Genomic DNA, 15,665 nt, shown 5'->3' with positions numbered 1-15,665 from the left:
ACATATAAAACCTACAAAACACTGACACTGAAAAACTATCCATAAGATGTTTTATTAATCACAAAAAGAGCCCTCCCATTCTAAATTGACCCATCCTTTAAAAACACCAACCCCAAAAACTCAAGATGGGTCACACACACTGGAATATCCCCAGCTACAACTGTCAACCAACGGTGTTACATCATCTACCTCAAAGTACATGCTGTTATGCCTTGTGAATTACACACAGTATTAAAGGGGTACTCTGCCCCTAGACATCTTATCCCCTATCCAAAGTATAGGGGATAAGATGTCTGATCGCGGGGGTCCCGCCACTGGGGACCCCCGCATTCTACCATGTGGCACCCACCTGTAATGGCTTCAGCTTTCATGCCCCCTCCCATAGACTTGCATTGAGGGGGCGGGTGTGGCGTCACACGGGGGCGGAGTCATGACGTCACGATCTTGCGTCCCCGTGGTTGGGAGGGTATTAGCCTGAGGGCTTCCAGCGGTTTCGGAAGCCGTTACAGGTGGGTGCCGTAAGGTAGAATGGGGACCCCCGCGATCAGACATCTTATCCCCTATCCTTTGGATAGGGGATAAGATGTCTAGGGGTGGAGTACCCCTTCAATGACATATTTGGGGGGATGCCAAGGACTCAGTGCACCACCACCAACCCCTTTTGAAGGAAATGATGTGGTGATGTTGGTTGACAGTTGTTGCTGGGGATATTCCAGTATTTGTGCGCCATCTTGTGTTTTTGGGGTTGGTGGATTTTTTAAGGGTGGGGAGGACTCATTTTTGTGATTAAAGGGGTATTCCATGAATTTTTTTTATTTGACTATGCTACAGTTAAAGTTAGTGTAGTTCATAATATAGTGTCTATACCTGTGTGTGACGGTTTTCTCACAATTCTTATGTGATTTTCACCCCACTATTTATTTTTATCAGCATGCAAAATGACTCATGTCGACAAATGTCGTCTCAGATTTTTCCCAGGTTGCAATGCGGCCGAGACCTGACTCACTAGTCAGCTGATGACAGGGAGCCTGTCTGCTTCAATGGGGGGAACGATCGCTTGTGGGAGAGAGTTCAAACTGCAATTAAAGCAACAGCTGTAGGCACCCTGTTTGAAAACCACAGGTCTTTTGAATGGATGCAGCTCATTTATGTTTCAATGGGTGGGGTGGCGATGTGTGGGAGGGAGGAAAATGGAATTATGGGATTTGTAGTCAAAAATGAAAACTCAAAAAGGAAATACTGGTTCACAAAAAGCTAGCCACAGTGTTATGGTAATCTCATGACATAGCCATTTATTCCCAAGACAAGCGCAGATCCTTCCTAAGCATGTCCATTACTGTCTGCCAGGTATGTACTAAATCACCTTATGGTGGATAACCCCTTTTAATAAAGCATTTTGTAGCTATTTTTTCAGTGTCAGTCTTTTGTAGGTTATATATCACAAGGAATTATGTTTAGTAACCTACATCTTCAGGCAGGCAGCCGGATAACATCCCCTAATCTGATGTCTGAGGTGGGGGGTTTTAGAAGCAACCATCTATCCTCTTGCACTTTGCAGCATTCTGTAAACATAGCCTTTTGTACCCTGGATCAGTGACAAGTACATTTTACTTTGTTATATGCATGTTTTGCAGCCTGCAGTAGTTTAATGGAAAAAAATAAATTGTTGGTCGCCAGGAAATGTATTAAAGTTGTTCTCTATATGAATAAAAAAAAGAGTGGTTAACCACAAATATACAGGAAATTGAGACATGCACAATACATGTAAGAAAGTGCAGCAATAGTCACATATTTCTTATTACTTTTAGAAAGTGGATTTTAAACTTTGTGACCAAACCATTTAAAAAAATATATAACCTGCGTAGAAAGGAAATACCTTAACAGTGGATGAGATTTCCATATGTACAAAGTTCTTAGAAAATGTGTTAAGCCCCTACCACATCTGCTTGTGCACTGTACTAGCTACTAACCACACAATATCATCATGCTTAGACATATCTCTTGACAGAGCAGCCCAAATTTTTTTTTTAAATCACTGTGTATATGTGTTGTGTGTGTGTTTGTGTGTGTGTAGATATGTGTTTGTGTGTAGTGCCACTACAATGAGCTGTTTCCGTGGGCACTGTGTAATAAACTATCTACCCCACAGCAAGTACCGGCTACCCGCAGTTTCCCCCAGCAATTAATATTGTAGAGGAGTCATCTTCTTTAACTCATTTTGATTGATTATTCTTTAATCTGGTGCCAAAAAAAAGGGGGGGGGGGGCAGAGTTAATGAAGTCTGCTATTATTCCCCTGTTTACTCTTATTTCACCTATGATACATACGGTACATATTTTTTCATTTAACAAAGATGAATGGTAAAAATGACTATCTGAGTATCTGTCACATAAAACAGGCTTGTGAACCACAGTGCAGTAAAGCATTACAAGCTACTGCAGCCATATCTTTGATTATAATCTGGGGTGCAGTATATCGATAAACAGTTTAGTAAACCCTCCAGAAGTTGACCAGGCCGGGAGGCAGGTTCCGCGGTTGACTAAGCTGAGGCTGCAACATCCTTATCCGCTTACATCACAGCCTCTTATTGACAGTGCATTGGTGGTATCGATCGAGAGAAGGGTGTGATGTAGGCATGATGTAGTCGGAGAGGTGTTGCAGCCTCGGAGCATAGTTTACCATGAACCCTGCCTCCCAGACAATTAAGGAAGACTCTTGGAGGGTTAACTAAATAAATAGTTTTTTTTTATTGATATACTGCATCCCAGGTTATCATCAAAGGTCTGGCTGGAGTAGGCTTGTGTAGCCCTACTGCACTGTGTGTGCAGCTTCACAAGCCTGTTTTATGTCACAGATGATCATTAAAGGGGTACTCTACCCCTTGACATCTTATCCCCTATCCTTTGGATAGGGGTAAGATGTCTGATCGCGGGTGTCCCACCGCTGGGGACCCCCGTGATCTACCTGCTGCACCTGGCATTCGTTTAGAGGGTCGGGTGCAGAGCCGGAGGCTCGAGACGTCATGGCTGCGCTCCGCTCATGATGTCACGGCCAATCCCCCTCAATGCAAGTCTATGTGACCTATCAATCAAGCTGGGCAGGGTGAAGCCAAATAGACAACTTCCTAGATGCTTCATTCAATGCCACATGCTTCCCGCCGTTAGAAAGGTACTCCGGTGGGAAAAAAAATCTGTTTAACTTTCTGGCACCAGTGGATTTAAAAAAAAAAATATTTTTTACACCCGGATTACCCCTTTAAGGCAGTATACAATAGATCTTAGGAAAAAAGCAGTAGTGAATGGAGCTTTTGCTGATTCTCTGCCAGTCTGTTGGTTAGTTATTAGTTATCTCTGCTTCAAAAAGCCTCTACGTTTTTGCAGTGATACCTCAGCATAATCCACCCGTGTGGCTAATGGATTGTGCTGAGGATTTCGCTCTTATACATTTGACAGTGAAATCTTCAGCATTTCCTCATAGAATGGGATATCCCCACCCTGCCAATTTTTTCATGTTTCTATGCTATGTGTGGAAGACATCCCCATGCACTGAACTGTAATTCACACTGGAAATCCACAAACAGTACCGCACTGACAATCATGTGAATATACAGCGATCCCTAATGTTACACTGGCTCCAGGTTGGAATATTTTTACCATACAGTGGTTTTTCCTGGTACAAATAGACAAACAGATTCAGCTCACCCGATGTAGCCTGACCACAGCATGGATAGTGTAGGACTACACCCAGAAACAGCAGTAGAAATAAATATTCCATTGTGGCAATGTGATATGAAAACGTGGATTTATTATAGAACCTGAACACGATATGACAGGGTAAGACAGCAAGTGATGCATTTCAGGTGTAGCTCAGCTTTTCTGCATCACTGTAGCTTGAACATGCAATGCTACATATGGTTTGAATATGAGGCACGTAAAATGGCTAGAATATCTGACAGATTTATTTATTTTTATTGGTAAAACACCTGTATTACTGTAGTACATGCACTGACTGGCTGTCTAGAAAAGCCATTGTTCTGTACTGCACTTTACCTGTGCCAGAGTGGCTCTAGAGATGAGCGAACTTACAGTAAATTTGATTCATCATGAACTTCTCAGCTCGGTGGTTGCTGACTTTTCCTGCATAAATTAGTTCAGCTTTCCGGTGCTCCGGTGGGCTGGAAAAGGTGGATACAGTCCTAGGAAAGAGTCTCCTAGGACTGTATTCAACTTTTCCAGTCCACGGGAGCACCTGAAAGCTGAACTAATTTATGCAGGAAAAGTCAGCAACCGCCGAGCCGAGAAGTTCGTGACGAATCGAATTTACTGTAAGTTCGCTCATCTCTAAGTGGCTCCTTTGGACACAAGGTAAGGATGTCCCCATTTTATTTTTCTGAGGCACTGTGTACACGGCCCTGAAGAAGCTCCTGTCCTTAAAGGGTACCTCTCATCAAAAAAACTTTGGATATATTATAGATTAATGTATGCAGAGTAACTTTACAATTGCATGTTATTAAAAAATATGCTTCTTTCTATTTAATTTTCCACTTTGAAGAAATGACCACTAGGGGTCTCCCTACCAGTCCTGGCAGCAAGCATTTCAGACTCATGCTGGAGTCCTAAACACTACGAGCTGCCAGTCTGCTTTGTTCACAAAGGAGAACACTCAGAGCTGCCAACCTGCTTTGTTCACAGCCTGTTTGGCTGTGAACAAAGCAGGCTGGCAGCTGAGTGTTTAGGACTCCAGCATGAGTCAGAAATGCTTGCTGACAGGACTCATCGGGAAAAATACAATAGAAAGAAGCATATTTTTCATTAACATGCTATTGGAAAGTTATTCAACATTCATTAATCTAAAATATCTAAAAAGTTTATTTGATGAGAGATACCCTTTAAGGGCCCTGAAGAAGCTGCTTATTTACAATTTCTAGTAGATATTTTAGACTTCTGTATGTAAAAACTTGCTGTATCATTGTTATTGATCTACTTATTTTCCTTTTTAATCTTCCTTTTTTTTACACTTTGAGGGCTCTACAACCATAGGGTCTGGGTTTTAAGATGAATGTTTGACTTCATTTCATCCCAGAACCAGTTAATATTTACACATGAGGGATTACTGTACCTTTTATGCTACTTCTGCTTTTACTATCATTTTTAAGCTGGATTCAAAGGATGCAGTTTATTCACATTTTTTTTTGTTATATATATATTTTATTTTGAATTCCTTGAACATTTTAGTACAGCGCACGTACTCTGTTTCACCAAAGATAATCAGCTTTTCTTATTATTAGACATTATTCACATTATCTGGTTATTTGATCAGAAAACAGCAAGAAGTTGGGTTTGTTTTTATGTATATTTTTGTATAAAATAAAATCACACTCGCCCACGTATATTTGCTGACTCTCTTTATGACCCAAGTTTCAGTACTGTTTTTCTCAATCATTCATAAAGCAACTGACACATGTTGTGGTCTCTGAAATCTGTGTTCTAGTAACTTGCACATAAGTGCTGAATAACATGAATAAAAGCTGTCACATGAATATGGGTGTTATTTAGCATTTATGTAAATGATATGGAGTTTACTGTAATTTGCAGAACTCTGTGATCACGTCTGTGATACGTTTTGCACATCTTTAGACTGTCTTGTTTTAGGTACCGTATTTTTCGCCCTATAGGACGCACCGGCGTATAAGATGCACCCAATCTATAGGTGCAAAATCAAAAAAAATAAAGATTTTGAACCCAATAGTGGTCTTCAACCTGCGGACATCCAGATGTTGCAAAACTATAACTCCCAGCATGCCCGGACAGCCGTTGGCTGTCCGGGCATGCTGGGAGTTGTAGTTTTGCAACATCTGGAGGTCCGCAGATTGAAGACCACTGCATAGGAGGTAAAACTCACGTGTCCCCGTCGCTCCGGACCCGTCACCGCTGCCCTGGATGTCGCTCCATCGCTGTCGCCGTGTCCCCGTTGCTCCGGAACGTCTCTGCTGCCGGACGGGTATCCTCGCTCTCTGTCGCCGCCATCATGTCGTTACGCACGCCGACGCACGTACGCGACGACGTGATGACGAGGAAGGAGAGCGCCGGCCATGCAGGGGATCCCGGCATGGAGCAGACACCGGGGAGGCAGGTAAGCCTGTAAGCACTAACCCGGCTATTCAGTCGGGCTGTTCGGGACCGCCGCGGTGAAATCGCGCCGGTCCCGAACAGCCCGACTGAACAGCCGGGTTCGTGTCACTTTCCCTTCAGACGCGGCGGTCAGCTTTGATCGCCGCGTCTGAAGGGTTAATACAGGGCATCACCGCGATCGGTGATGTCCTGTATTAGCCGTGGGTCCCGGCCGTTGATGGCCGCAGGGACCGCCGCGATAGGTGTGTATTCGCCGTATAAGACGCACCGACTTTTTCCCCCCAGTTTTGAAAAGTGCGTCTTATACGGCGAAAAATATGGTAATTCTGACTATTAATTGGCTTACTTAACTCAAACTGTTGCACACTTTTGCTTCCGCTCAAAATCTGCATGTGTCACATGGCGATTGTGCTGTGGACTTCACCCTCTACAATGAAGTGGTAAAATCTGGTGGAATAATCCAAGGCATTTTGCTACATAGTTGGCATACTGCAGGTCTGAAATGAAACAATATGATAGTTTGTCTGCACAGAACACGGAGTGTGAATGAGGTTTTCAGAAATCCCGTCCACATGTAATATTCTGTAAGCTGTTACTGTGGTGTAGGATCCCCATGGCCTTTTTTTTTGACAATGCGGCAGTCATATTACATATAGTTTTGTTAGCATTTTGTTAAATAATTGTCACATGGTCTTCCTCAGATGAGTGATGTACAAGCTGGAGGTGCCACAGTGTTCCCAGATTTTGGAGCAGCAATTTGGCCAAGAAAGGTAAGTAATCCGCAAACGGATATTAGTAAAGCTAATCTTGTAGTTGTTTGTCCGTGCTCAGGTATACAGTCCAACATTAACCATGCCGTTTACGTTTGCAATGTAGACTGCCCAAAAAAAAAAAAAAAGTAGCAAAATAACAAATGAGAATTTTTGTCATACTATTTGCTTGCTAAATTTTGGAAGTGACAAGAAAAGGGCCATGTTCTCTAAGCAAATGTATCATAGTTTAGATCACATTCACAAACACAAATAGGTGAAAATCGCACAGATCTAAGCTCATAGTAGATTTTTCGGAATTTTGGAGTCTTGTGGCAAGTTAATAGATTGTGGCAAGTTAATAGATTGAGTGTAAAGCTTTTAAAAATATGGCACATCACCCTAAATCTTTCCTAACTAAAACTGATGTAAGATATGCCAGTGTTCTTAAAGGGGTACAACAGTGGCAAACTTTTTTTTATTTTATTTTTTTAAATAAACTGATGCCAGAAAGTTAAACAGATTTGTAAATTACTTTGATTAAAAAAAAAATCTCAATAATTCCTGTACTTATCGGCTTTATACTACAGAGGAAATTATTTTCTTTTTGGATTTATTTTCTGTCACGACCAGACACCTCTGTCCATGTCAGGAACTGTCCAGAGCAGGAGAAAATCCCCATAGCAAACATATGCTGCTCTGGACAGTTTCTACAATGGACAGAGGTGTCAGCAGAGAGCACAGTGGTCGTGACAGAAAAGAAATCCCAAAAGAAAAGAATTTCCTCTGTAGTATACAGCCGCTAATAAGTACTGGAAGGATTAAGATTTTTTTAATAGAAGTAATTTGCAAATCTGTTTAACTTTTTGACACCAGTTGATTAAAAAAAAAGTTTTCAACCAGAGTACCCCTTTAAATGTGTTGCAAAAAAGGAAAACTTTGATTTCCTAACTCCCAAAAATTACAGGAAGGCCATGTATTTAAGCCAAATAGGCTGCCTATCAGTTTTATACGATGGACAGCATGATGAAACCCGATAGACCCCTTTATAAATAAGTGGGGTCTGTCAGTTGTTGTTGTTTTCTTTAGTGTCTTTTATGCAGCAGACCCTGTGCTCCAGTTTAAATTAAAGGGGTATTCCAGGCCAAAACTTTTTTTTATTTTTATATATATATATATATATATATATATATATATATATATATATCAACTGGCTCCGGAAAGTTAAACAGATTTGTTAAATACTTCTATTAAAAAATCTTAATCCTTCCAATAGTTATTAGCTTCTGAAGTTTTCTGTCTAACTGCTCAATGATGATGTCACGTCCCAGAGCTGTGCATGATGGGAGAATATCCCCATAGGAACTGCAGAGCTCCCGGGACGTTAGACAGAAAACAACAACTCAACTTCAGAAACTAATAACTATTGGAAGGATTAAGATTTTTTTAATAGAAGTAATTTACAAATCTGTTTGACTTTTCAGAGCCAGTTGATATATAAAAAAAAAGTTTTGGCCTGGAATACCCCTTTAATGACAAAAAACAGATCAGACCAGCCAAGATGGCAGACTGACGTTATCTCGCCTGCCTCCACCCCTCTCCCGGTGTCTTCCAGCTGACCAGAGCAGAGCTGACCAGAGCAGAAGATCGCCAATAATACTGATCAGTGCTATACCTATGCACTGAACAGTATTTGCAATCTAATGATTGCTATAGATAGTCCCACACAACCTTTTTATGGTAAAAAATTTGTGATGTCATTACAAAGTATAATTGGTCACGTAAAAAACAAGCCCTCATATGGGTCTCTGGATGGAAATATAAGAGTTATGGATTTTAGAAGGCAAGGAGAAAAAAAACGAAAACGCAAAAATAAGATTGGCCTGGTCCTTAAAGGGGTACTCCGGTGGAATTTTTTTTTTTTTTAAATCAACTGGTGTCAGAAAGTTAAACAAATGTTGTAAATAACTTCTATTTAAAAATTCTTCCAGTACTTATCAGCTGCTGTATGATCCACAGGAAGTTCTTTTCTTTTTGAATTTCTTTTCTGTCTGACCACAGTGCTCTCTGTTGACACCTCTGCCCATGTCAGGAACTGTCCAGAGCAGGATAGATTTGCTATGAGGATTAGCTCCCTTTCTGGGCAGTTCCTGACATAAACAGAGATGTCAGCAGAGAGCACTGTGGTTAGACAGAAAAGAACTATACAACTTCCTCTGTAGAATACAGCAGCTGATACTAGTACTGGAAGGATTAAGATGTTTAAAGAGAAGTAATTTACAAATGTGTTTAATTTTCTGGCACCAGTTGATTTAAAAAAAAAATTGTTTTCCAGCAGAGTAGCCCCTTTAAGGCCAAAATGGGTTTGGTCCTTAAGGGGTTAAACATTGTTAAATGGGTTATCCAGCCCTCATAATGTGATGGCCTGTCCTTAGAATAAGCCACCAATAATAAATGAGCTGGGGGTTGTGACTCCGGGAACCCCTCCCGATCAGCTGTTCAAAGGTGACTCAAAGGTGACTAATGTTCACATGTGCTCACAATGTTGTACTATTTGTAGCCCAAAACAGCAGAAACTTTTACTGCTACTACATATAGCACATATGAGATTGCATGTATGTACGGTGCCCATTTTAGGACATAGTCAGCCATAACTCCGTCCTCAGTCTGGTGAAATGGCGTCCCTCCTCCTCCCTCGGACCAATTGCAGTCAGTCGTCAGCCGCAACTCCGTCCTCCATCAGGTGAAACGGCGTCCCGCCTCCTCCCTCACACCAATCGCCATCATCATTCAGCCACAACTCCATCCTCCCTCATCTGAAACTCCCTCATCCCAAACGCTGTCATGCCTCAGACTATTTTCCCTCAGACGCAACTTTCTGCCGCATAGCAGAGCCGACTCTGCACAGCATGTATAGCAGAGTCGAAACTGTGAAACTTTCACGTGTACTACAGACACTGCATGTGCTGCAGAGTGTGTATAGCAGAGCCGACATTGAATAGCGTGTACAGCAGAACCCCTATAGCAGAGAGCTGACACTGACTCTGCTCTGCTACACGACAGGAAAGTTTTTCGTCTGAGGGATGACAGAGTTTTAAGATGAGTGACTAGGATGACAAAGGAGGGAGTTGCAGCTGACGCCTGATGGAGATTGGCCCGAAGGAGGAGGTGGGACACCGTTTCACCTGACGGAGGACGGAGTTATGGCTGACGACTGACGATGTCCAAAAATGGACACCGTATGTATGAACACATGTAAACATTGAAGATGTTGAAGTACCTACAGCGCCAATGAGGCATCTTTGATCAGCTGGAACCTGGCAGTCAGATCCATCTAATATTGGTGATCTAATATTGTTGGCCTATCCTTAGGGCAGGCTAGATAATCTCTCTTAACCTTGGTTCAGTGTTAGTATTATGGCCCATCAAAGTCCCACTCCCATGTGTCCCCTAGTTTCTACCAGAATATAGTTGGCTGACTACAGGATTTTAGGAACTCTATGTGAAAGCATGTATCTTCTTCTTGTCATTGCAGGGCACTGCAGTTTTCTGGTACAATCTTTTCAGAAGTGGAGAGGGTGACTATAGAACAAGACACGCAGCTTGTCCTGTATTAGTAGGCAGTAAGTGGGGTAAGTAATATTGGGTAATTTTTATTTATTTATTTATTTCATAACATTTGCATTTAAATCTGTGTGTCTGTAAACAAAAAGACAAAACTGTAGAACAGTTCTTAAAAAGTCAGTTTATCACTCACCTATAGTTCTACTAGTCAACAGTTAAAGAGGTATTCTGGGCAAAAACATCTTATCCCCTATCCAAAGGATAGGGGCTAAGATTTCTGATTGCGGGGGGCCGGCCCCTGGGACCCCCCGCGATCACCCTGCAGCACCCGCAGGAAGGGGCTGTCAAGCCCCCTCCCATAGGCTTGCATTAAGGGGCGGAGCGTGACGTCACACGGGGGAAGAGGTGTGATGTCACACCCCGCCTGCCCCGTGGTCGCCGGTAATTAGATCCGGAGCAAACATGCTCCGGGGACTGTTTTTAACTGGGGTGCTGCGTGCAAGATCACGGGGGTTCCCAGCTGCGGGACCCCTGCTATCAGGCATCTTATCCCCTATCCTTTGGATAGGGGATAAAATGTCTAATCGCCGGAGTACCCCTTTAAGCATCTTTAGGGCATCCTCAAACAGAAGGTGGGGGGGGCACAAGGTCTCTACCAGCCTCCAGCTCCGTAATGTCATAATTGAGGAGTGGGAGAGGACTCTAGTGGCAACCTGTGAAGCTCTGGTGAAGGCAGTGCTGGAAAATAAAATTTACGCTTTGGACACAATTTGGACATTTCCACTTAGGAGTGTACTCACTATTGTTGCCAAGGTTTAGACATTAATGACCGTGTTATTTTTTAGGTGACGCAACATTAAACACTGTAATACAGGCTGTGCACTCACTATTTTACATTTTAACTTCATTAGTGTTGTCCCATGAAAAGATATAATACAATATTTACAAAAATGTAAGGGGTGTACTCATTTGTGAGATATTGTATGTGAATTACTGTATATATTAAAATGTTCCAGCATAACTTTCAAATGGCTGGAGATATTTTGATGAAACTTGGTAAATGTTACCAAGGCTGGGTTCACATCACGTTTTTCCCCATACGGGAGCGCATACGGCAGGGGAGAGCTAAAAACTTGAGCTGCCGTATCCTGCTGAATGCGGTCCCGTATGTAATTAATTTCAATGAGCCAACCGGAGTGAACCGGTTGGCTAATTTTTCCCCGTATGCTGTTCTACCGGACCTAAAACCATGGTTGACTACGGTTTTAGGTTCGGTAGAAAACCACATACGAGGAAAAATGAGCCGACCGGTTAGCTCTTCGCCGTATGCGCTCCAGTATGGGGAAAAACATGATGTGAACCCAGCCTTATATGTCAACTAAACCTCTGGCTGCAGAGATTTCCTAGGACTTTTAAAGATCCTGCCGGCTGTCCAGCATGCTGGTGCAGAGAATAGTTTGTGTGGAGGATGGAATACGAGGACAAGATATTAGGATTGCATATTTGCTTGACCATGTAGTTTGGCCATTAGTTTTCCAATAGGTGGCCCCCACTATCAGTACACAGAGGGCAGAGAGGTGCCTGATGCAGGACACTACTGGGAAATGTTTTCCAGTGGCCACATGATCTAAGCAGCTAGACTGCCCTGTTTTCTGTATGTAAAACACTGAACCAGCAGGAGCACAGAAAACCTTACTCTTAGCTCTTAAAGCATATACATGTATCGATCGAATTTCAGAAGTCAGGGAGGTCTTTGGCTTTTGGCAAAAAGGTTGTTGGGGAATAACACCATAAAAGCATAAGTCTTTTGACCGGTCATGCAGATATGTCCAAAGTTTTGATCATTTGGGGTCTCTAGATAAAGCCAGGCTCCATAGACTTATTAGAGCCCTTGTCCTGCTATCAAACAGACTGCGCATTAAGCTGGGGATTGCAGTGCCCGAGAGCCCTGTTATTCAAATGCAATTCTTAATGCACAAGGCCATATTATGGATCTAGGTTTTATAGATCCATAATACAATATCCATAACTTACTATGTGGTCAATATTTTTTTTTTCCTCTAACAGATTCCATATTAAATTGCAAGAGTAAAAAATTGTGGTTTGCTCCACCACATGCCATAATAGAGACATTCACGTAGAGGATCCATATACTGGCACACAACAGGGCACCGAACTTCCTGTCAAGCAGTAACCATTTCTAGTTCTATTTAGATAATTATTCCAAGGACCATATCCCCCATACAGCGATTACAAGTGGATAGGTTGACTCATTTGTAGTTATCTTTGACATTTTTTTATTCCATTCTTAGTGTTATTTTTACTTAACTGTGGCAAATTAAAACAGCAGTGTACATCTTGCTTGTTGGCATCACAGAAATGGCTTTACCTACATGGAATTTCTATGTTCATTGAAAATCTTTTACTGTAAAAATAAATAAATAAATAAGTTAAATGCACTTGTTTTGAAGACCCTAAGTCAGTCTGCGACTTGCATGATTGTTACAGTCAACACTGAATAGAGGAGTGTGTGCTCCAGAGTAGGGCATTATAGAGGGCACAGGAATAGTGTTTTGATTCTACCACTGCATGTTGATCACAGTAGTAGTAGCATGCTCAATAGCTGCCACTGACTAAAGGAGCTATTGGACCCGCCTCCTGCTTCAGGCCCCGCCTCCTGCTTCAGGCCCTGATTGGATTGGGAGAGACCAGTCATGTGCTCTCTGTATTAAACCATCCGGCTTAGCGCTGTGCACAGACAGTGAAAGAGATTTTACGGCATTGAGCCAGGATATTACAATAACAAGCTGGATGGGAGTGCAGCTGTGATGATCAGCTGCCGCATCCTCATTCACTAGGCAGGAACCTACCTGGCCTATAAGTGATGCTGGTCCTGCATGTGAATCCGACCTAAGAGCTTGCCAACACTGCTGAATTTGCTGCACCGTTCACACTGCGGATTTTCCACAGTGGAGATTTAGTAGTGTGGACTGGCCCTAAGGCAAGAGGTTCTAGGATACGGTCACACCTACTGTATACACTACGTAAATAAATAGAACACAGCATAAAACCTGCAACACACAAATGCTGTATAAAATCTTCAGCATATGAAGTACATGTGAATGTACCCTAAGGGTACGTTCCCACACGGCGTATTTTGCTGCGTATTTGCTGCGTATTTGGTGCTGTGTATTTTCCTACCCATTGACTTCAACAGAGAAAATAAAATCCGCAGCAGCAAATCCGCAGCAAATACGCCGTGTGGGAATGTACCCTAAATGTTACAGCTGATCGTGTACATATGCACGTTTTAAAATTATATCCCTGAGGCAGCCATTTTGCTGAGTCATGTAAAATGTAGCTATATATTGCACTGCTTCCATTTATGCTTTGTGTTTTTGTGTTTTCAACGTCTGTTTTGATCTGATTTTGTTTATTATTTTTTTCCCCCCTAGTTTCAAATAAATGGTTTCATGAACGAGGACAAGAATTTCTAAGGCCTTGTGGATTAACAGAAGTTGACTGACATCCAGTATTTTCAGCAATTTTTTTTTCTATTTTTTTTTTTTCTATTTTTTTCATTGTGTTTTTAGAACTTTTTACAATTTCTCTAAATCACTCCTGGTATCCAGTGTGGTGAAACCATGAAGATTCTGGAAATATAAAGCCATATAACAAGTTCTACAATTTGATACTAAGATACATTTTTGGCATAAAACATAAGTTTGCTGACACTCCCATACTCTCCGATTAATGTAACCTAACTGGGTTTTGTTGACTGCAACACAGCTATAGATCTATACATTGCAACAAAAATGTTTACTTCTCAGAGGGTACAGAGGCTACTGCGTGGACTTGGGTTGGACTTATTGTGGGAGGAAAAGCATGTATGAAAATTCTAGGAAGCTGTGGCATTAGTTTATTTCTTAGAATACCAGATTGTGATATGAGGTGAAGCTGCAGCCACCCATAACACACAATTTAGCAATTTGTATGTTAGCTGGCTGTAGCATCATCTGACATCCTAAACCAGTGTGCCAGCTGTTGCAAAACTACAACTCCTAGCATGCTCCTAAACATGCAAACCTGTATCCCTCATTTCCTAAATCGAAACTGTGCCCGGCGCACATGCCCTTCCAGCCTACCCCTTTCTAAACATATTATTCTTTTGGTTCTGAATAGAAGTGATATATTTATTATTCTTATCTTGGGTGCAGGCTGTAGATGCAGTACAGTGGTCCCTCAACATACGATGGTAATCCGTTCCAAACGGACCATCGTTTGTTGAAACCATCGCATGATGAGGGATCCGTGCTATGTAAAGTATAGGTCAGTGGTCTACAACCTGCGGACCTCCAGATGTTGCAAAACTACAACACCCAGCATGCCCGGACAGCCGTTGGCTGTCCGGGCATGCTGGGTGTTGTAGTTTTGCAACATCTGGAGGTCCGCAGGTTGAAGACCACTGTTAGAGGAAGTTGTACTCACCTGTCTCCGCCGCTCCGGACCGTCACCGCTGCCTGGGATGTCGCCGTCCATCGCTGTCGCCGCGTCCCCGGGGTGTCCCCGACGCTCCGGCAAGGCCTCTGCATCCCCGGCATCTGCGCGCTCGGTCACCGCCATCACGTTGTTACGCACGCCGCTCCTATTGGATGACGGGACGGCGTGCGCAGCAACGTGATGACGTCGATGGAGAGCACCGACGATGCAGGGGATCCCGAAGAGGACGCGCCGGAGCCCCGAGGACAGGTAAAAGACATCACCGGAGCTCACGGGGCACCGTAAACGGATATCAGTTTATGCGATGGCCCCGACATAAAAAAGCATCGTATGTTGATGCTGCCTTCAACATGCGATGGCCTCTGAGAGGCCATCGCATGTTGAAATTATCGTATGTCGGGGCCATCGTAGGTCGAGGGGGTCACTGTATAAGTATCTTTATACCACTCCCTGATACCCGATAGCATATAGAAATTATATTATGCTACCAAGGTTTAGGATGTCTTATTTTTTTTTATTTTTTTTTTTTTATGAACATGAAATCTGACTGAAACCAAGATAAGAAGCCGCACTAAAAGAACAACATTTCCACCAGAACTTCAGGGAAACAAACAACCGCATAGTCTATGATTAGATAACCTAGTAAAATCATGTTGGTGGTATCAGGAGAGGCACATTGTGAGCTGGGGTGTAGTAAATACATTTCTCTCCGATACAGGTG

At 42.6% G+C, this 15,665-nt stretch overlaps 1 protein-coding gene across 11 annotated transcripts in view; it reads left to right on the top strand.

The window, feature by feature from the left end:
* The window catches only part of P4HA2 (prolyl 4-hydroxylase subunit alpha 2), a 231,618-nt gene extending 216,815 nt beyond the window's left edge, over positions 1–14,803 (top strand). For all 11 annotated transcript variants that reach the window (XM_056575045.1, XM_056575050.1, XM_056575044.1 and 8 more), the window contains 3 exons: positions 6,833–6,901; positions 10,416–10,512; positions 13,900–14,803. In XM_056575045.1, the coding sequence (XP_056431020.1) occupies positions 6,833–6,901; positions 10,416–10,512; positions 13,900–13,970 (237 nt within the window). In that variant the 3' untranslated portion in view covers positions 13,971–14,803. The remainder of the gene's footprint in view (positions 1–6,832; positions 6,902–10,415; positions 10,513–13,899) is intronic.
* The last annotated feature ends 862 nt before the right edge of the window (positions 14,804–15,665 follow it).

Source organism: Hyla sarda, chromosome 4 (genome assembly GCF_029499605.1).
Source record: "Hyla sarda isolate aHylSar1 chromosome 4, aHylSar1.hap1, whole genome shotgun sequence".
Taxonomy (NCBI): Eukaryota; Metazoa; Chordata; class Amphibia; order Anura; family Hylidae; genus Hyla; species Hyla sarda.
The sequence above is the reverse complement of the archived record's forward strand: the minus strand, read 5'-3'. Positions and strand labels throughout refer to the sequence as shown.